The 23,867-nt window shown below is 38.5% G+C and overlaps 1 protein-coding gene across 1 annotated transcript in view; it reads left to right on the forward strand.

Moving 5' to 3' along the window:
• The window catches only part of LOC114665710 (calpain-2 catalytic subunit-like), a 73,688-nt gene that overhangs the window by 12,581 nt on the left and 37,240 nt on the right, over window positions 1-23,867 (forward strand). The window contains exon 2 of the mRNA XM_028820333.2: window positions 2,156-2,225. Within this exon, the coding sequence (XP_028676166.1) occupies window positions 2,156-2,225 (70 nt within the window). The remainder of the gene's footprint in view (window positions 1-2,155; window positions 2,226-23,867) is intronic.

Here is a 23,867-nt window from a genome sequence, read left to right on the forward strand (position 1 = left end):
TTTGTCAATTCTCATTGTCTACGACTCACATTCATAGTGCTGCCAAAGTCTGGATGTAACTCATTATTATTCGTTTTTTTTAAGTTTTTATCAAAGTGTTTCATTGTTTTTTTTTTCTTTCTGAATACTTCACTGATCATTCCAGTTCGAACTCTGACTTCTTTAGAACAGCATCCATTTTACATGATAAAGCCAAATAACAAGCAAAATTCTTTTACCTATTATAGTTTTTCAGTTTCAACAGTAATATGTAATCGTCCCCCTTCTCTTTTTGAAACCTTTATTAGTTTAGTCTTTTTCATTTTTGTCTTCATTGCAAATATTTTTGCTGCTTTGTTGAGTTTACACATAGTCCAAACACATGCAGTATTAAGCCAATGCCATACTATGCAATTTCAAGTCATGGGGTATGTCAGATTTGCCATCTGCATTTAATGATCTTGTTGCAAATCATGTCAATTTACACAACTGAAAATCACTCAGTGCGCTCGCCCCTTTTCTGTGACAGTCAATAAAGTGCTGATTAACAGAGTCTATACTGTCTGAGGGGTACACAGGTTATGATGGTGCAGGACAGCTCCATGCTCCCTCTTCCAATTTGGGAGCATCTTGAATCCAACACTATTGATAAAGTAACCGGATGAGCTGAACAGATGAGGACAAAGCACACACAAAGCAAGGGTATGGTGCTTCAATATTAAATAAATAAATAATCCATAAAATGAAGTGTTCAGTGGAGGTTAAAATCCAGTAAATAAAGAATCCATAAAAACAACGTTAAAACACAGGAAGCTGTCTTTAAAATCCCTGAGCCCCAGTGCAGTTCTTTAAAACCTGGCCATCTCCTTGACTTAACCCAGAACGGGTTCTTGCAGCCAAGGAGGCGGCTCTCCAGCAGTTCAGCCTACCTCCAGCACTGCTCCTAAGCTCTGGCCTTTCTAGCCCTATTTGGTTTGTCACATTACACGACTGATTTCATGGGAGTACGTGGCCGAATGCCTCTGACTCACTAAGATTATGTAAGTGAAGCCTATGACTGAAAATTGGCCTTTAGTTGGATGGGTGATGTTACATTTGCCCCTGATGTGTGTGTGTTCACCTCACCTGGTGATGTGATTGTGCCCTAGTAGGGAAATGATCTGGCCTTGCACCTGATGTTTGCTGGGACAGATGCTTCCCTCGACCCTTCTCTAGATAAGCATGTTTGGAAAATAAATGGAAAGATGGATATACAGTGATCCCTCGCTATATTGCGCTTCGCGGCTTCACTCCATCGCGGATTTTATATGTAAGCATATTTAAATATATATCGCGGATTTTTCGCTGCTTCGCGGGTTTCTGCGGACAATGGGTCTTTTAATTTCTAGTACATGCTTCCTCAGTTGGTTTGCCCAGTTGATTTCATACAAGGGACGCTATTGGCAGATGGCTGAGAAGCTACCCAGCTTACTTTTCTCTCTCTCTCTCTCTTGCGCTGACTTTTTCTAATCCTGACGTAGGGGGTGTGAGCAGGGGGGCTGTTCACACACCTAGACGATATGGACGCTCGTCTAAAAATGCTGAAAGATCATCTTCACGTTGGCTACCTTCTGTGCAGCTGCTTCGTGAAGCGACATGCTGCCCGGTGCTTCACATACTTAAAAGCACGAAGGGCACGTATTGATTTTTTTATCTGTCTCTCTCTCTCTCTCTGTCTGCTCCTGACGGAGGGGGTGTGAGCTGCCACCTTCAACAGCTTTGTGCCGCAGTGCTTCGCATACTTAAAAAGCCAAACAGCCCTATTGATTTGTTTGCTCCTTTGAAGAGGAAGATATGTTTGCATTCTTTTAACTGTGAGACAGAACTGTCATCTCTGTCTTGTCATGGAGCACAGTTTAAACTTTTGAAAAAGAGACAAAAGTTTGTTTGCAGTGTTTGAATAACGTTCCTGTCTCTCTACAACCTCCTGTGTTTCTGCGCAAATCTGTGACCCAAGCATGACAATATAAAAATAACCATATAAACATATGGTTTCTACTTCGCGGATTTTCTTATTTCGCGGGTGGCTCTGGAACGCAACCCCTGTGATGGAGGAGGGATTACTGTACTGTACTTAAGAAGAAAGATATAAAGAACTAAGAAACTGTATTTGTGTCTTTTTCTTATTCTTCTGTAGGAACTGTGCTCCAATCCCCAATTTATTGTTGGAGGAGCAACCAGGACTGACATCTGCCAGGGAGCCCTGGGTAAGTGGCATTTTTTTGTACATCGGATTAAGGGTTTCTTTCAGACTGTTAATATTAGCAAGTTGTTTATTTTTTATTGCTAGCCCAGGAAATATATATTGTTAATACATAACCTAACATTCTTAAAAGTAGTTAATCCAATTCAAGGTCTTGGGCTGCCGGAGTCCATACTGGTAGTGCAAGGTGCAAGACAGTAAATGGCCCAAGACCAGAAGAATGTTTACCTCAGGAGTCATTCATACATACACTGTTACACTGAGGACAATTTAGAGTCACTAAATAATTTTAGATGCATGTGGGGAGAAAAACAAAATACCCAGAGGAAAACCCACACAGATATGGGGCATGTCCCTTTAAATGGAACACTATGAATGATCTATTTAGTGTTGGTTTGTTCCTTGTGCATGAAGTAAATAAAGCACACCAGGTGCTCTGCAGCTGGATAAAGTATCCCTATGGCAAAACTTTGTAAAAACTTAATGAAGACCTTTCTCGTGAGATGAATGAGTATTTCATCACTACAGGGCATTGCAGTGTTGTGTTGAAAATGTCAAAAATCTCAAGCTGTATTCATTAGTGTTAAGCTAAGTGAAGCTCGAATGCTGGTATCATTAGATATTATCTGCTGCACACATCATGATTTAACTGGCGAGTAATTATTATCAGTGTTTACACCATGCAAAATACTTTAGACAAAATGAAAAATTAAGAGAACCAGTCCAATCTTCTTTTTTTAATTTATCAAAAACAATCTGTAGCACTAGGGTGTTGTACTGTGTTAGCCATTATGGATGTAATGAAAGGTCAAGCTAAATGACACCTTAAATTGGCTAAGCCCTGAAGAAGGAGCTTTAGTTGCCTTGAAAACTTTTATATTGTAATCTTTTTAGTTAGCCAATAAAATGTGTCATTTTGCTTGACTTCTCATTACATAAAAAAAATCTAATACTATAGTGGCCCCCATTTTGGAAGCTCTGCTTAACTGTTTTCATGGATTATTTCCCCAGTACATTCTAAGGGTGTCAGGTGTACCTTCTACTCTGTAAACCCTGAACAATATTAAAGAAGAAACTGCATAAAACTTAGACTATCCTCAGGCCATCATATAATTCCAGTACAACGATGGACTGTAGTCAGCATTACAGTGCTGTGTACGTGGTGGGTAGGCTCTGTGGTTATCTTAAGGCCAGGTTTACCAAAAGCTTTTTTCTTTCCTCTACTTACCTTACTTTACTTTACTAGCTTTAAATGAATACTCAATCCAAACATGACATTTTTCTTCAATGTTACTTACCTAATGTAGTTTACAGTGATGGCCGAGAAAAAATGTACTCTCTTGCAGAATGGATATAACAAAGTTTCTGATAGAATAGTGTCTATGGTGACTAATGCTGGACAACAGAAAACAATATAAAGAATGCCTCCCCTCATTATTCATTGGTCAGGAGTCCAGCTCAGTAGCAGTTTATTAATTGGCTAATATTGTCCTTCACTTACTATTAACATTGCAAAGTGCAGTGAGAGATGTAACAACCAAAGTTTAAAAGTTATAGAGAAATGAGTGAAAACATTATCAGGAAGAGAATTTGATTCAGACTTGTGCATATCTGAGATGCTTTAACAAGCAGAACGTCAATTCACCCATGCAGTTTTCACAGACTGCCACTAAATAATCCTGAGGTACTTTAGCTATGGTTCATTGCTTTGAATAATATTGCTATGGGAGGCAAGTCTATGCACTTCACTTTGCATATTCAATTTTTGTTCACAATACCATTTTCTGGAAATTGTTTATTTAACAGTATTACATTAAAAATACATATGTTTGGATTATGAGTCATGAATACTGCAAGATTTTCTTAAGGATTTTTTCATAGTGTTTGCTCTTGTAGACCACTGGTCACCATAGACACCTGTTCTATCAGAAAGTTGGTTATCTCCCTGACCAACAGAATGTTGGTGTGCCAACCGAGCCACCCCGTTTACTGAAATAATAAAAATCAAACAAAAACAACAGGTGCACAATGGGGCTGAAAGGAACAAAACGGCAGAGTCAGCAATTGGCTGGAGATATGAGACTGTGAAGAGCAGTCATGCTTCAGGATTGGAGTTATGTCTGGCAGGTTGGTCATACCCAGAATGAGATGCCTCCTTCAGGGACCATGCTGTTATTATTACTGTTATTATATATATATATATATATATATATATATATATATATTGCAAATACATATAGAGAGAGAAGAGAGAGGGGGCCACAGTGGTTAGCATTGCCGAATCTCCATTCTAGGACTCAAATTCCTGCCTATTACCTCTGCATGTTTTCCATGTATCTGCAAATACTTTACAAAGGTATCCTGGTATCCTTCCACATCAATAAGACATTTATTACTGTCTGTTATTTTGTAAGTGATCTGTGGATGACTATAATGCTCTCCATAGTCAATTTGTGCCTTGCACCCTGAGCTAGGACTAGCTCCAGTTCTTCACAGATCCATTATCAAACATCGCTAATCCAGTTGAGGGTCATGGGACACAAGGTGGGAAAAAACCCTGCTCAGGATACCAGCCATGGAAAAAACATTCAATTCATTGTTATATACAGTGGTGTGAAAAACTATTTGCCCCCTTCCTGATTTCTTATTCTTTTGCATGTTTGTCACACAAAATGTTTCTGATCATCAAACACATTTAACCATTAGTCAAATATAACACAAGTAAACACAAAATGCAGTTTTTAAATGATGGTGTTTATTATTTAGGGAGAAAAAAAATCCAAACCTACATGGCCGTGTGTGAAAAAGTAATTGCCCCCTAGTTAAAAAATAACCTAACTGTGGTGTATCACACCTGAGTTCAATTTCCGTAGCCACCCCCAGGCCTGATTACTGCCACACCTGTTTCAATCAAGAAATCACTTAAATAGGAGCTGCCTGACACAGAGAAGTAGACCAAAAGCACCTCAAAAGATAGACATCATGCCAAGATCCAAAGAAATTCAGGAACAAATGAGAACAGAAGTAATTGAGATCTATCAGTCTGGTAAAGGTTATAAAGCCATTTCTAAAGCTTTGGGACTCCAGCGAACCACAGTGAGAGCCATTATCCACAAATGGCAAAAACATGGAACAGTGGTGAACCTTCCCAGGAGTGGCCGGCCGACCAAAATTACCCCAAGAGCGCAGAGACGACTCATCCGAGAGGTCACAAAAGACCCCAGGACAACGTCTAAAGAACTGCAGGCCTCACTTGCCTCAATTAAGGTCAGTGTTCACGACTCCACCATAAGAAAGAGACTGGGCAAAAACGGCCTGCATGGCAGATTTCCAAGACGCAAACCACTGTTAAGCAAAAAGAACATTAGGGCTCGTCTCAATTTTGCTAAGAAACATTTGAATGATTGCCAAGACTTTTGGGAAAATACCTTGTGGACTGATGAGTCAAAAGTTGAATTTTTTGGAAGGCAAATGTCCTGTTACATCTGGCGTAAAAGGAACACAGCATTTCAGAAAAAGAACATCATACCAACAGTAAAATATGGTGGTGGTAGTGTGATGGTCTGGGGTTGTTTTGCTGGTTCAGGACCTGGAAGGCTTGCTGTGATAGATGGAACCATGAATTCTACTGTCTACCAAAAAATCCTGAAGGAGAATGTCCGGCCATCTGTTCTTCAACTCAAGCTGAAGCGATCTTGGGTGCTGCAACAGGACAATGACCCAAAACACACCAGCAAATCCACCTCTGAATGGCTGAAGAAAAACAAAATGAAGACTTTGGAGTGGCCTAGTCAAAGTCCTGACCTGAATCCAATTGAGATGCTATGGCATGACCTTAAAAAGGCGGTTCATGCTAGAAAACCCTCAAATAAAGCTGAATTACAACAATTTTGCAAAGATGAGTGGGCCAAAATTCCTCAAGAGCGCTGTAAAAGACTCATTGCAAGTTATCGCAAACGCTTGATTGCAGTTATTGCTGCTAAGGGTGGCCCAACCAGTTATTAGGTTCAGGGGGCAATTACTTTTTCACACAGGGCCATGTAGGTTTGGATTTTTTTTTCTCCCTAAATAATAAAAACCATCATTTAAAAACTGCATTTTGTGTTTACTTGTGTTATATTTGACTAATGGTTAAATGTGTTTGATGATCAGAAACATTTTGTGTGACAAACATGCAAAAGAATAAGAAATCAGGAAGGGGGCAAATAGTTTTTCACACCACTGTAGCACCAGAGAGGAAGAGAGCACTTCTAGAATTTTAAACGAATAGACAAATGTATGCACATTTACATATGTATAGGTGTACATAGTGTATATTAAGTATGCATTAATGAATAAAAAATAAATTTGTATTGGTTGTCAGTCCAGTTATATTAAAAACTATTCTCAAATTCTGGTAAACAAATTGTTATCATTTATTCTAACCATTCATCCATTTAGTCAGTCAGTCATTAATTTTCAAACCTGCTATATCCTAATCTAATCCCAGCCAACACTGGGCGCAAAGCAGGAACAAATCCCGGCAGGGCGCCAACCCACCGCAGATTCATCCATTTATGCATCATCAAAAACACTTAATCTGTATTATGGTTACTAAATTCATACGGCTCTTGTATTTTGGCTTGAAGTCACCTGGTTGTTTTTCTTGTCATAAGCAAAGAACTAGTGTTGTACTGGCTAAAACAGTGAACTTTAAAACCTAACATGGCCTGTACAGTTCTTGTTGCTGCCTCAGTGTGACCCCCGACCAACTCATTTAACCTGTCTGAGCTTGTACTGTAAAAAAAAAAATATCTATAAACAATTCCAATGTGAACTGGTCTTGGAAAAAGCATCAGCAAAAAAAATAACCTGGTAGATTTCAGCAATCCTTTAAAAAGTTAAGCACAATGGCTAAGATCTCTCATTATCCTGCGAAAGCTTACTCTGTACTAACTAGAAAACTACAAGTCAAGTTGGGGAGCATGAACTGGTACAGTGCGTTGCCACACCCACCACATGACGAAACAGCTCGGGATCCTGATTGGCAACCTCCCAGACAGACACGCGGTCCAGGCCCACCCTCCGGAAATGTTATGTGGATGACCCCTTGGGCTGGTCCAGCCACTCGGGTCCCCAACAATGAAGATTTTGCAAGCTGGATCACCATCGGGGAATCGCGCCACATGGCCTTAGTGTCGTAACTGACACTCCCTCACAATGCAGGTAATGTGCCTAATTCAGGACTCTGTGAGCAACCACTCATTCGACACAAAGTCAAACCAACAGTACCCACGGATTTTCCAGAGAGACACAGTACCACAGAGAGACACAGTACCAAAGGAGCCCAGTCTTCATCTCAGGTCACTAGATAGCATCCATGTTGCAAAAATGCTTACATGTAGGCTTGTTTACAATAGACTGTAAAGCAGATGCTCTTAAATTCTGAGAGTCTCCACACTTGTGCTTAGTGCCTGGAATGTGTACAGATTACTCACTGAAGCAATTAGTACCCCTGAACCGACTTAACCTGCAGGACAAGTCTTCATTCTTAATAGTTATGCTATTTATTTCCAGGCTAAGTCTTCCTTTACAGAATATCCTGGAGACAATGTGTCTTCTTATGGTATTGTTTAATAACCAAATGCAATACTTGATGTCAATAATCTAGCAATACAAACACAGCCATGACTTATGCTGCCCCATTACCCCATTTGGCACACTAAATAACACAAAGCTATATTCATAGCAAATAATTACTTTTTTTCCCTGTCTGACTTACAACAGCTTTGCTTAGTGCTGTCAGGATCTGGCTCTGTGAAACCCTGTAAAATAAAATATGGGCTTAGAAAATGGATGGATGGATGAAGTGGATCATTAAGCCATTTCCATTAAACAATGGTAATAAGTTCTGACAGTCCAGTCTTTTGTGGAATTCAGTGGCTATTAATACATCTACTTTAAAGGCAAATGCAAAACTGACACAATTCTAAGCCTGCACTTTACAATCCACTTATCCATCTAGCCATCCATTTTTTAACTCAGCTTACCCTGGACAGTTATGCAGAAGCAGCTCACAGGTTTTAATGAGAGTTATGATTACCCACTCAAGTCTCTAATTAGCTTATCAAATTTACCACCTCAACTGATTTTTCTTTATTTTCTTATCTTTTTCCTTCTCTATAACCATTTTTATTCTTTCTATCTTGTTTTTCTTTATTTTATCTTATTTCCTTTTCTATAACACTTTTTTATTCTTTCCATCTACTTCTGATTTTTCAAATAGATTTTTGTTTTTATCTATGTTTTTCTTTTTCACTCATTTCTTCTGGCTTCACTTGCAGCAGTTTAATGTTCCATACAGCATATTGATGTCCCACTTACAGTACGGCCATCATTTTTAGAATGTATTGTTATCCCACAGAGATTTTATATGCTTGAATTACATTTTCTGATATGATATGACCATGTTCTTCGTATTGTGGAGGGTCTTACATGTGCTCAAAGAGTACCGAAAGCCATTCAGGATTAACAGCAGTTAATAAATGGACAACACTGAACAGAGACAGTGGCTGTTACAATTTTCTGCAGGGCTGTCTGATGAGACAATGCCTCCAAAAACTAGGTCTCAAGGCTCCAGCGAGGCCTACAGATAGGAAACAAAAATCAAGAATCTAGGATCAGCCCAGACCTAAACTTAGGAAGCAAACTTCATGCCCTATATAGGGCAAAATGTAGCAATGGCTGAAAAACTCATTGTAATTTCACAAAGGGAGAGGGCAACAAACACACTTTCTTAATAAGTCTAGAGTATATAAAATCATTCAAAAACTAAATCTGATAAAAAGCATCAAGAGGCATGAAAATGGTATTCCAAAAAGGCAAACCAGAAGCAAACACATGGACAACTAAGTCCATAATCCAGAAATCCAAAACCCAAAGGAAAAGCAGTAATTCAGAAAAAGAAAAGCAAAAGAGAGCTGTTGCAACAATCAAAATTCAAAGTCCACTTGATAGAAGGAGAGTCAAACAACAGAGGTTTTCATGAATGCTTCAGTGGCTATCTTATGGTGTGCTAGTCCCTTAAAAGGTTAGAAGCTGTACACAAGGAATCTCATGGTGCCCCAAACCTTTGCTCTACAAGGGACAGAGCCATCAGCGCTATTGCACCTAGACTTTGGAACAAACTTACTAAATTAATTAGATCAGCAGACTTAATTTGCTCTTTTGAGAAACAACTTAAAAGTAATTTATTCAGGAAAGCATTTCACTTACCCTATTTTGACCCTCCTTTCAGTTCACCCTCTTTGTCTAGATAATTGGATAATTTATGCTTGTGTCACAGGTTATGTTTTCTTGAAGCATTTGTATTTTTGCATTTTACTCTGGTTTATTGTCTCTTATTCAATTTCAAAGCTTTGTTTTCTCTATTTATGTTTATTTAGTGTTTTATGCTGATATTATTTATATCCAATGTTGTATCTGCCATGGAGTTCATTTTGAGCAAGAGAAAGGTGCTATATAAATAAAATGTGTTATTATTATTATTATTACTATTATTAACAACAGAATTTCCTAAATTATATTCAAAATATAACAAAAGAAATAAAGGGAAAAGAAACTTGGCCATGAAATCCAAGTTGTTCCATAATAGTAGTGAGTTTGCTGTTATAGAAAGCCTTTCCATTTATGAATCTAGTCATTATTATTATTATCATCACTGATGAACAACCATATGGCACTCCTGTAGTACATACTTTTCGTTATACAACTTTCATGTTTCCTTTCAAAGTCTTCTTTAGAGGGAGCTCCTGGAATTTCTTCCAATCACCTCTCACCTTTACTACCACTTAACTAGCAGAACTTCACCACTTTAAATCCAAAACAGTCCAATGTAAATATCTAAATATGCACTGACTATATCAGCATCATACATCCCTCTCACACACTTTTTGTGATCAAAGATTGGACTCACCGCATGCACACTACCATTACATCTTTTATGCCGCTACTTCTGACAATCTACACGTCTGACTGAATTTCCGTCAGCACCTTTACTCACATTGCATGGTCATGCACCTACCGTACCTCTCCAGCATCTCCTGCCTCTTTACTGTCAACCATCACCTGCATTTACTTTGAAAACTTTCAGTTCCGGGCTAGCTTTCCATTTCAGTATCTTCTCCTTTTGCTCTTTGGATTCTTATTTTTCCCTGATATAAACCAAATGCTAGACTGGTGACAGGGCCATTTTCAAGAGAGACGCCTTAGCTGACAAAGTCTAAGCTGCCAGTATAGCTTCCTTATTTTGCTAAAAAAATTGGACTATGTAAATTTAGGAAAAGGAGGAAAGCAAAGAAATGTGTGTATTTTGACATTATGTCTGAATAGACAGTGACCGTCTTTTGCCCTTCTGTCTGAGTCATCTATCATTGATTTCTTTAACTTTGTCTTAAATATCCTCATACACTGTCTGTATTTAGTCAAAACAGGCATAAGAAGGAAATCACACCATTTTCAGAAATTAACTGTTTACAACACTTTTCATGGTTTGCGTCAACATCTCAAATTATTTAATTTCTGGGTTTTTAATATGTTGTAATGCTACTCCAGAATGCTTATTTTCAAGGTGACCTGCCATGTGCTGAAAACCTAATTGCCTTACAATATCAGTATTGTATTTACAAGAAATGTTTTTAAGTGTAAACCATACCTTGTAACAAATTCTAAAAATAGGGCTCCAACCCTGTGCAGTATATGCAGATCAATATTTAAGAGGTGTACCACTATATAAAACAACCCCATTTACACATCAGACAAGACCATGGAAAAACATGGCTGGGACTTCAATATCTTCTTTAATACTTTCAGGCCCTAAACTGGAATATACAGGTGGGATGGGTCATATAATAATGTCAGAGGACATAAGGCATTATTCATTATTACCTAATTTGTTTTTCTTTTCTTATAACCATCTCTTTGAAATCTTGTAAAGCACTTTGACCTATAATCTTTGTATGAAAATATGCTATAAAAATAAATGTTGCTGTGTGGAGGGTAAACATAATAAATAATAATTTTTACATTTATATAGCACTTTTTCTACTATTCAAAGCGCTACCGCGCATTGAGGACCCGGCAAACCCACAATCTCTTTACTGTGAGGTAGCAGTGCTACCTCTGCGCCACCTGCATGAATTCATAACATAGATGTGTTGTAGTTTAGGACAGACTAATACGTGCATTTTTGACTTACTGTAAGTATGAACAACATGTTGAATGCTGAAATATTACTACTTTTAAGATACTGTTTTTCTCTTTCTTTTTCACTAGTTCACATTTCACATACTAATGCAAGTCAAATAAGGTTGGTGTGGTCCATATCAACAGTATCTAATTTTTTCTGCATTTCTTTTTTGTGTATTCTTGCCGTGGTTGGTATTGCTGTCTTACAGCTCCTAAAACTCGCATGCTGTCTCCATGTCATTCCTCAGTTTTTTTAAAAATGCATGTATTAGGTAAATTAAAAACCCAAAACTGGGGCGATATGAGTGAGTGTGTCCTGTGATTAGCTGGTGTATCATCTGAGGATGGCTTCTGCTTTAAACCTCATGCTGCCAGAAAAGGTTCCAGATCCCCAAGATTTGGAAATGAACTAAGTGAATTTGAGAAATATGTGAATGTGGCTCTTGTGTCCTGCTATACACTGGCATCCCAAAAATAATACTGCCCAGCTTTGAACCAATAACAGTGAAAATAGGCATCCATTCCCTGCAACTTTAAACTGAAATCAGAAAATGGGTGGATTGTTGGTTCTTAACTATTGTCTAATTTCAGCACATCGCAAGCCATAGGTCATAATATGACTGTTATATTTAGTAAATAAAAGGCTGTGTTTAGGGAAGAGTGCACACATTTGCACAATTGTAAACGCAATCCCACATCTTCTTGTGAAAGAGCTTATTTGTTCTAACATGCCTTCATGTATAGCTGTAAGGTAATGACCTAGAAATTATAACCATTATGGAGGCTTATGTCTGCCTGAATATTCAGCAGGAATTTCATTTTGTTTTTCTTTACTTACATAAGTATGCTTAGTTTGATGCTGTATTAGGAAATTAGGATAATAGGATTGACAGGTGTTGTTGGACCAAATGGGTAGGTCTCATCAAATTTGTTCTAATGTCCAATATCATATTAATTGTACAGTATAAAGCTGTACAGTGTTGTATTCATTGTCTGCTGTTTGCCTTATATTACAGTAACTAGGCTATTGAAGACCTGCAAGTAAGGCAAATGACAATTTAACACTAGCATTACCAAAGCTTACGAAAAAACTCCTACATCCAGCCCACCTTAAATCCGCTCGCACCTCTCCATCAGCGTCTTTTGTCTTGTAAAAGTGTCATTAAGCCCAAGCAGCCTGCTATACCATTGTTTTGTCTTGGTAGAGAAATATATTACTCTACTTTCCCCTTTTGTATTATTAATATGCAGCCTTTGTCAGAATGCCTCAAATCTCACAGACTTACCACTGTTTATAAGTTATTAAAAGTATATAACTTCTCCCCACCTTCCCTTCTACATCTATAACCTCAGGCAATTAGGTGTAGTAAAAGACAAGCAGGAGTTAAGTTACAATTTAAGCAATGTATTATTGATAATATTCATAAATAATAACAATATGCAAAGTACATTTGAATATTGGCAACCATACAGCCTGATTAAATGGTGATGTGTAGTTTCAGGCGGCACACAGACTTGTTAGTTACTTAAAATGTCTCTAGTTAAAGCATCATTTGTGGTCAGCTTTCTTCAGAACAGGCCGCATGCCTGTCTCAATATGGCTGCCGAGCTGTGCTCCTTATTGTGTTGTCCTTGTCAGTTCATGCATCAGTTTGGTAAGAGCTGCTCCTTCATCAGTTGGTAAGAGAGAGAGAGTGTGAGATAAACCAAGCAAAATTATAGATTCTCTGTCCAACCCCTATAGCCAATAGGACGTCATGGTACTTAAAGGCTTCTGATACAAGCCAGTCCCAAACATCCATACTTCAGACCAATGGGGGAATAGAACATCTTCACACCTGCCAATGTGCTGTTATTAGTCTGCCAGTTTGCAGAAAAAGAAATGGTATGAATTACTTTGAATTGAAGGCTGTGAGTGTAAGATGGGTGTTTGTTCACACCAACCTGCTGATACTGATGACTCAGGCGCTCAAAATTTCAAAGTCTGTGAATGGTGTAACAGAGCTTTCTAGGCATGGAGGACACACCTAGAAATTAGTCAGTTCTGAATAAACAGGTATGCAAGACTTCCTGTATTTTTAGAAAAGAATTAAATGATAAATAAGTAACACATTAAGCAGGTTTTTCCTCTTAACAATGGTAAACATATAATAAGTGTTTAAGAAGCTAGCACTATTTTAGCTGAACAAATCTGCAAGCAGAAATGTTAAAACAGTATACTGGCTGGCTAGAAACCAGTTTAACTAAAGGGAGATTGACTTGTGACTGTGCAGCAGAATTCCTGTGCCTGCCAGCCATTCCCAGACAGACTTTGACAACTGAATCTGCACCAGTTGCTCTTTCAGCACAGATGACAGGTGCTACATGAAGTGTCTTTTATTCCTTCTGTGTCAGTATCAAGCAGTCTGGTTGGCCAAGCACAGATACAGCAGTACCTTTTACTGGATGGAAGGAGGACAAAAAAACTTAAGTGAAGGTTGGGTGAAATCGGCAGCATTTATTAAAGATATGCTGGAGAGAAGGCATAAACACACTAATGATGTGCTCAGCTGTCCTCACATTCCTCTGTGGCATCTTACAATCATTAATGCTGAAGTTCCCAAACCACACAGTAATAGACACACTTTCTATAACACTCCTGTAAAATGTGGTAATGGTGAAGGAAGGGAGGGTCACTTTCCTCAGTCGTCTCATACATACATTTATTTCTAGAGTTGAGATGTACTGAACACATGATTATGGATATGTGACACAATAATTCAGTGGTGGGGATAGAACCAGCATCCTTGCTGTTTGTTTATGACCCAAAGCATTCAGTGGTAGGCTGTTTTGTCTAGCAAATGAAAATCAATTTAAGTAGCACAGTGGACCAAGTTATTTTGACTGTTTCCACTGCAATTTTTCAGAAGGCTTGGAGTTCAAACTGGCATTCATTTATTTATTTTTCTAAGATGCTTATGCCATCACCTTAGCAGTGAGTTGGAGCCAATACTTGCAGGACACTCTCACACAAAACCACATAAAATGTGTTTTATTGGCTAAGGCATTGCTTATAAAACAAGGATTTTATTTCAGTTCTTGTCTCTGCCTTAGATTTAAAAAATACAAGAAAGCAATTCTACTTAAGTTCTGTTTTTGTAAACTACCCAGGGAAAACATTCAGAATAATATATAAAATAAAGGCTGTTTGTGATGCTTTGCATACTAGATCAATTCAGAATTTAGCATTGATGTATTTCGGATGAGGTAGGAAATCCAGGTAAATGGGAAAAATCATGTAAACTCATTGTGCCAGCCTCACATTGAAATGCAGACATTCTTTACATTCAGGAGATGCCCATGAAAAGCAAACCATATCTCTCTATTATAAAAATAATCTTGAGACTTTTTCAGAGATAATTTCAAGTCCTGCAAGACGAGACTTTGTGTCAAGAGATTTAAACATGCCCACAGTCCAATAACCTCTCATTCATGTTGCCATCTGGGAAACGTAGTGTTTATTCCCAATAAAGAGGAGTATCCATGAGAAATAAAACATTTGTTATTTGGTGAAAGTGAAACCCACAAACACTACAGGCACAATATCCGAATCTACAATAATCTTTTCGCGTTTGCATCATTCAATGCTCAAAACGTAGATTTACATGATTCAGGACCATACGCTATGAGAATCCGTGGTCCTGCAAAAATTAAAGCTACTGCAAGTTTAATTTCAAAGAAACCACAATTCGGTCAGGTTTATGTTTATGATCATGGAGAAGTAATGCAACATAGAATCGAAAGAGTTGAACAATTGGACATATTAGAAATTCTAAAGCCAATAATGGATGCAAATCCATACATCCAAAAGTATCGCACTTTACAGGAAATTTATCTGAAAAACACTGACAAAGAAGTTTTCGTGGATTTCTATATGAATCCGAAAGATCACGCTTGCATATATAATAAACCAGCATATGACAAATTGTCAGTGATAATAGTTTCGAAAGACAGAAATCAAAGACAGAGTTGATATTCGTGTTTATCCAAAAGCACAGCACGATTCGTGGCAAGCAGTAGATCCGGGAAATGACTAGCACATAGGGCCTGCATGGGTGTTGGCGAGCAAAGTAAGCAGGGGGTAGAGCCCACTAGTCACTTTTAAAGGAGTTGTTACAGTCTTTTATAACATAACAAATGGTAAGCACTCTTACCGTAAAAGCTTTTTTTCCAGTAAATTTTTTTAGTAAATTTAGGGATTCACTTTTCACTTAACTTCTCAATATCTGAAACATGAGAAGAAAAATTTCATCTCCTTCTCTCTCTCTCTCCTTTGCTGAAAGTGACCACAAAGTCTGTTTCTTTGTGTCCAGATTTTGGTAAACAAGTGGTCATTAAGTCTTTATGTTATAAATGTTTCTCTTCAGGATTTTAAAAATTTTATTTTGATAAGGTGCAATACACTTTCATATTCTGTCTATAGTTTGTGATAATCTTCTATTATACATCTTTTCCTTTTGAGTGATCCAACAAGCTTCTTTGGTGTACATTCAAAGTGAATTTGTTGCTTCTATTTTTATTTCCTTAAATGTTCTGTTACCCTTTTGCAAAATAAATCAGCAGGTTGTAAAAAAAAAAAAATGAGCCACATGAGTACAATAAATCTCATGAAGGCTCTGGTTTTGTTCAGTGAAGCCACACCCTTTTCCTGCTGTTGGCCAATCTGTCTTAAAGAAACATGTCACAATATTTACACCCCTTTATCACACTACAACAAAAGACTTCTGAAAGCACTTCTGTGGAGAAGAGAATGATGTATTAATAGCTTTCAATAATAACAGGGCAGTATGGTGGCAGTGATTAATGCTCAAGAGACTTGGATTTAAATCCCAACCTACTTTTGGCATGGTCATTGCCCATATGTTTCTATACATTGGCTTGCAGGTTGTTCAACATGCCAGACACCTATTTGTTGAGTAATTGAAAATTATAACTGTATGTGTGTTTGCCTGACAGTGAACTGGCATCCTACACAAAACTGGTTCCCGCCTTGCACCCACTTTAGCTTTAATAGTCTACGGCTGCCAGTAAACCTGTATTTGAATAGCCAGGTTCAAAAATAAGCATAATAAGGAGGCATGTTGGCAGACTGATTGGTGCACAAGGGATCCAGGTTCATCTCCATCCTAGTCACTGTGTGGTGTTCCTTTTTTTCCACAAGCTTTCTTCTGGGTGTTCTGTTTTTCTGCAATATGCTAAAAAAGTGTTTGTCAGGTGCCCTGTGATGAACTGGCATCCAATCTGGACTTGGTCCCTGCTTTGAAACTGGAATGTTGGATCACCATAAGCCTATAATAAAAAGTAGGCTCACAAAATGAATGAATGCTAATAATAATGATAATAGTAGTAATAACTAGGGGGCTCCGCTCCCTGCTCGCTTCGTTCGCCAACCCAACCCCTGTGTTTGGTTAATCCATCCATCATCCAACCTGCTATATCCTAACTACAGGGTCACTGGGGTCTATTGGAGCCAATCCCAGCCAACACAGGGCGCAAGGCAGGAAACAAACCCCGGGCAGGGCACTAGACAATCGCAGGGCTCACACACACACACCAAGCACACACTAGGGACAATTTAGAATCGTCAATCCACCCAACCTGCATGTTTTTGGACCGTGGGAAGAAGCACCCGGGGGAAAGCCACGCAGACATGGGGAGAACATGCACACTCCACGCAGGGAGGACCAGGGAAGCGAACCCAGGTCTCCTAACTGCGAGGCAGCAGCGTTACCCACTGCACCACCGTGCCGCTGTTTGGTTAATCGGATATACAATTCTAAAAGCTTTTTTTTCTTTGGAATTGTTTCAGTTTCATTAGTTGCACTTTTTACTTTAAAGGTTTATTAAAAACAATATATGGAATTACCTTTTCTTCAAGATCGCACTGAATTTTGAATCTGTTTTTGGAGATACATTGTGACAACGCAACGTATAATCGCCCATGAGTTAATATTGTTTCTGTTTCTCTAATAAATAATCAGACATTTTCTAATGGTTGTCCCTTTGATTTGTTAATTGTCATAGCAAAAGCTATTCTCAAAGGTAAACTGTAAACATTATAATACGAATGGCATATCATGATCTCCTTTGGTGTCTAATGTTATTCGCGGAATATATACATCACCTTTCTTGTCGCCTGTTAAAATTTGCATCGCTTCTCCGTCATCATAAATATACACCTGACCGAATTGTGTATTCTTTGAAATTAAACTTGTCGTTGCTTTAACTGTTGTGGGACGACCTTGCTTTGTCCTGCTATTTTTTCAATTACACCTGGCTCTAATGATTAATCACCTTTTGTTTGCGCTAATGAGATCTTTACGATCTTTTTTTTTTGATACTGTAGCGACTGATGTAATAAAATGTCACAAAAGTTTTACTTGAACAATTGCCGACTTCGTAACCCCAAACACAACTGTCTAGCACCCTCTCCGACCCCTCCTCCCCCGGGTCTCGCCTCCCCCTTACCGCATCAATTAGTACCCCGCTATCAGTCTTCCGTGCTGTACTCCGCCCCCCTCAATCGGACCCATCAGTCACTTAAAACAAAAAAGGCTTCAACCTGCTGGCGAGCTGCCTGTTCTGCTTGTCGCATGTCGTTGTTTTAAGAGCTGGGAGCACATTATGCGTGTCTGCCAAAAGCAATCCAACAACTGCTTAGTTAGAGGTCTGTGGACTTGTTTTAAATGATGGCTCACTGACTTATCTCGCGTGACGTTGTAAAAACAATAATTGTCCTTTATTTCCGGCCCGGGCATGATTAAATCTCTTTCTTGCAGGACGTATAACACTGCTCCCGTTTATGAAGTTCTAATCTTTTAATTCTGAGCCCTATTGGATGTGCTTTGTTTTCAATTCCACTTGTTCTGGGCTGATTATCACTTTCCTTATTTTTTAAATTTGCACCTAGATTATTGTTTTTCTTTTTAGCATTTTTTTCTCTTCACCGCATTTGGGTCTCTTTTCTCTACGCTTTTCTTTCGTCTTCGTTTAGTCGTCGACGTTTCATTTCTACCCCATTCATTTCATTTCTACCGTATTGACCTTATACACTTTATATGCACTGAGAGCCATTGAGCTGTATGTGCTGTGTGACTGCCTTTACACTACTGATTTTTTTTTCTGCCCGTGGTCTTATCTTGTAAGTAGGGCGTGTCTTGCACCGTGGCAAGTGTCTTTGGTCTCACGGGTCTTTAAAATTGTCTTTCGAGAGATCAAGTATCATAGCCTTGCTTTTGCTTTGCTTTCCAGGATTTCCTTTTATAATAGAGAGATAATAATATAAAATTGGAGCTGCCTGCACAACTCTCTGTGCTACCAAGCTTGCTGTAAATGAAAAAAAGAAGACCAATAATGACAGTGTTTCAAAGGAAAAGCAGAAACAACTCTTTTAATGTTGAGTTGTACAGTTGGAGAACACAGCTTAATTAGGACCTGAAGGCAAGGCAGCGCCACATCTATGACTCACTGCTGGCCTGTTCTGCTGTGGCGTGCCATTGTGCATTCCTGCTCCGCCTTCAAGCCAGTTTCCAAGTTGGTCTAATTTACAAGCCCAATGTTCTGAGTGGAGAAACAAAACTTCTGTAATTTGAGTACAACCTGATATTTAAAAAAATCTTTGTCTTCCCCAAAGACTTTGTCTACCATGATGGCCCAATTCTTACTGTATGTAACTTAATGTAATGCACCATTTTCAAACATACTCGACCCAACTCACAATCACAATGGGCTGGAGGCTATCTGAGCAGCACTGGACAGGTCCCACTCCATCACAGATGGTAAGGGTGCCCTGAACCAGTCTAAAGTGGATGTGTTCTGCCAAAAACAGGGATTAGGAAACACACTGAACACCAGTCTGCCAGGAGTCTAAATGAGGATGTAGCTTTTCGTTAAGAATAATTCATGTCTTCAGTAAAGGGTTAAATCGAGAAAAGACACACACATTTTTTCAGGCATTGTTTAACAGTAAAGATGTATTTTCATGATTTCTTAAGTGTTCCTCAAAACAACCCTGAACTGCGCCAGATGAGAACTTTTAGATTAGTACTTCACTATTTTTAAAAAGCTACCTTTGCTGTTTTCTTCTCAGTGAATATTAGAAGAGTCTTTGAAGAACATGGGTGTACTGCTAATCAAATATAAATCTGGGATATTCTCAACACAAGCTAACCACTATTATCATTTCACCCACCTGTTCATTATTTGTACCTGCATTATCCAGGTCAGGATCAGAGAGTTTAATAATATACTAGCTGTGCCACCTGTCTAAAATGGTTTAAAATCTAAGTAACAAATGTAGCCTCAGAGTTAACGTTTGCAGTGCACCATGAAATGTATATGTCTCTGTTGTATGCCCTTTGGTACGGGATTTGCAAAATGGGATTTGTTAATGTTTATCATGTGCTATCTATTGGAATGAGAAATACAATTCATTTTATTACTAAAAATGTTTGAAACGCACCATCTTTTGAAATAACAGAAATGGCAACTTGATGGACACACAGACAAACAAATACACTTATCCTTTTAGCATGGATTAGCAAAATATTCAATATAAGTTCACATTTGTAACATTCTCAGACTCATTTAATTCAATTTTATGTCAAACTCAATACCAGTCACACTGGGAGAAAGGTAGGAATTAGCCCTGGGCTGGGCACCCAGGCCCTCTCTTACACATATTCATACTGACCTTGTGTTTCAGCATATCTTTTTTACATGTGTACAGAGCAATATTATCAACATAAAAACGATGACACATTAGCAACACTACTGAGTTTATGTTTTTTAAGGCAAAATATTTGTGTGTCTCTGATCAGTATGTTAAACTTAAAATATTAAATGAATTAACATCTATCAGTTTCCTTAAACCACTTAGTTCTCTGCAAGGTACCATCATCATATTAACAAAAAATCTGTTAGTGGTCTCGCCTCCTCCTTATACTGCACCGAAAACTGCTCTGTTGTCTCTGAAACTAAACATCATCATTACATGAGAGTTCCCTGTAAACATGAAACTTTTTCAGAAAAAAAGAGTTGTCTGTTCCTGAACAACATTCATTCATTTGATCGATAATTTCTAAACCTGTGTATTTCAATAGAGGATCACTGAGAATTGAATTGTATCTTGCCTGAAGAAGGGGTCTGAGTTGCCTCAAAAGCTTTCATATTGTAATCTTTTTAGTTAGCCAATAAAAGGTGTCATTTTGCTAGGCTTTTCTCTGATATTTCTAATAAGCATCAGTTATATTTATATATAAATAAAGGTCTAATTATTTATTTTTGTCAGCAAATTTACTTTTTAAATGTTCATCCCATGTCTTCATGGGTTTTTATAGCTACTGTAGTCACCTCTCACATCCAAAAGATGTTATGCTTAAGTAAACTGCACACTCTAAATTAGCCTACCATCAGTGTGTCCCCTACAATGGAGGCACATCCCATCCTAGGTTTAGTACTATGTTATCACTATAAGCACCTGTGCTTAAATGACTGTGGGTCCCTGTGATACAGAAGTTCAGAAATGAATGGATTAATGGTTTTCATCATTGAGGGCTCCCACTGGCTAATGCTGCTAATACCTGAATCTGTTTGTGAGAAGTCCCCATTTGTATTGTCCAGGTATTCCTGTTTACTCTTTCGTCCTGAAGGTGTGCTTGTTAGTCCAAATGGTGAGCCTAAACTATTTCCAGTTAAAGCCAACATTTACTGAGATGAACTGGCATCCTGTGCAATGTTTGATTCTGCCTTGTTCCCAGTATAGCTAAAATGGGCCTGAGCCACTGAACAACTGCAAAATGCAGGTTTTGAAATGTATGAATTCAAATGGATAGTTGTTTTATACTATTATTCAACAGAAAAGCCAAATTAGGGTCATAGGGGGTCACAAACTATCCTTGCATCACTGAACACAAGGCAGAAAACAAAGCCCTGGACAAGGCACAATCCGTCATAACACTCACTAACATAGGCCTCCACAATATGGAATTACCATTTAACCTAATGCAACATGCATGATTTTGTGGAGAAACCCCACATAGGCATGCAAACTCCACACACGAGGCAGCAGTTATTAATCTATTAGACTGTATATTTTTTTAATTGAGTGTATCATGTCATCCATCCATCCATCCGTCCATTATCCAACCCGCTACATCCTAACTACAGGGTCACTGGGGTCTGCTGGAGCCAATCCCAGCCAACACAGGGAGCAAGGCAGGAAACAAACCCTGGGCAGGATGCCTGTATCATTTCATTTACTATGAATTTGTCCTTCGCTTCTTGTGATTTAAGTCCTTGTGCTTTTTTTTTTTTACATGACCATGTATCCACTAACGTGAGATATGAATTGTTTATTAGAAGATATGGAACAGCTGATTTGCCAGGCAAATCAATAAATTCTGTTTTGCATGAAACCCTCTGTGCTCAGAAGAAAGGCCTGGACATTACAGGGTTCTCAAACTATCTCTATTTTAGGCTATAGTTTATGTAAAATGAGATATGAAATTTTGGCAGAATGAAAAGAACTTATAGTACAAGATCCTTTGTAATGACACTTAGCACAGTTTAATAAACATGCTGTGCATTGTTTAGTGTCATTTGTCAAGTGACAAAGAGTTAAACTGTACTTATGAAACCTTGACAAGCTTGTAATTTTCAGTAATTAAATATTGCATCACCGTGATAGATGGGTCACCAGTTTGGGACATGCTCCAGTCCCCCATAACCATGTAATGAAATAAATGAGTTTAAAAATAGAATTGTCATGTTCTAGCTATGGGCCACAAGGAGGTGCAGTATTCAGTACTGACATCACACAGGTCTCAGTCACTGTCTGTATGGAGATTGAATGTTCTCCCTGTGTGTATGTGGGTTTTTCTCCAGGTAGTACAGTTTTCTTTCCACTTCCCAAGGATGTGTGAGGAAGTTAATAGCTAAAAGTCAATTGGCCCAGTGCTTGTGAGTATTTTCTGCAATTGAATGATGTCTAATACAGTATAAGGACAGTTCCTGCACTGCATTGCTCATAATGCTGCCCTATATAGGCTTCTTCCCTTTGTGTCTCTAAACTAGATTAACCTGATACAGGAACTTCTTAAATGGACAATGTACCTATTATGTTCATTGCAAGCAACTTCCAAGTTTAATTTAAATACAAATAAATTTAGATCTAAGGTGAGTGCCATCTTTGTGCCCTACTGTAGTTCTGGAGGTCCCTGGCTACCCTGTCACTCTGACTTGGCTTAAGCAATTTTTAGAATGAATGGATGGATTAATGATGACCCCAGGATGTCACTGTGGCCTAGCTGTTATAGTATTAGGGTTTAATCCACAAGTATGCTGAATCGATTCACACCACAACTAACATGGCACATTTCTACTGTGGTTGGTTCTAGTAGTGTGGCTTTGGTTTCATATTTTGGAGGATTGCATTATTTTTAAAGATTTCAGAAGCTTTGTTCCTTCCATACTTATCTGATTTTCAATTTGGCATGTGATTTTTATTTAAAGATTTGGTCTCTCTGATGACCACCACCATAAAGGACAAAGCAGAAATGTGTCATGTGCCTCTTTTAAAAGAAAATGGGGAGCGTCTTTTAAGTTAAATTCACCATTTAATCATATCTATTTCCAGGAACTTTGGTAGTGCAGAGAGGCAGGAATCTCCCATAGTGTTTTAGATGACAGAAGAAGAATACAGTACTTTTGTGTCATACTTTTATGCAGGTCTATGCTGTGCTTTTCCACTCTTTCTCAAAACTCAATGAGAGAAAGATACAAAATATTTATAATTCCTACAGACTAGGGGCATCATAAAAAAAATTTGCCTGACAGATTTTACTAGAGTTGCAACTAACAGATAGTCGACAAATATATTGAAGCGACATATCACCTCATCCATTCTCTTTCTGTGTAAACCTTTTGTTTTGAATCCTAGTACAGGCCTTCTTAAATAAGTGTTTATTGTTTGTTTTGAAATTAAATTTGGATTAGATAGATCTACATTTGGGCAGCACGGTGGCGCAGTGGGTAGCGCTGCTGCCTCGCAGTTGGGAGACCTGGGTTCGCTTCCCGGGTCCTCTCTGTGTGGAGTTTGCATGTTCTCCCCGTGTCTGCATGAGTTTCCTCCGGGCGCTCCGGTTTCCTCTCACAGTCCAAAGACATGCAGGTTAGGTGGATTGGCAATTCTAAATTGGCCCTAGTGAGTGCTTGGTGTGTGGGTGTGTTTGTGTGTGTCCTGCGGTGGGTTGGCACCCTGCCGGGGATTGGTTCCTGCCTTGTGCCCTGTGTTGGCTGGGATTGGCTCCGCCAGACCCCCATGACCCTGTGTTCGGATTCAGCGGGTTGGATAATGGATGGATGGATAGATCTACATTTGGGC

The sequence above is a fragment of the Erpetoichthys calabaricus genome, chromosome 15, assembly GCF_900747795.2.
Source record: "Erpetoichthys calabaricus chromosome 15, fErpCal1.3, whole genome shotgun sequence".
Classification (NCBI taxonomy): Eukaryota; Metazoa; Chordata; class Cladistia; order Polypteriformes; family Polypteridae; genus Erpetoichthys; species Erpetoichthys calabaricus.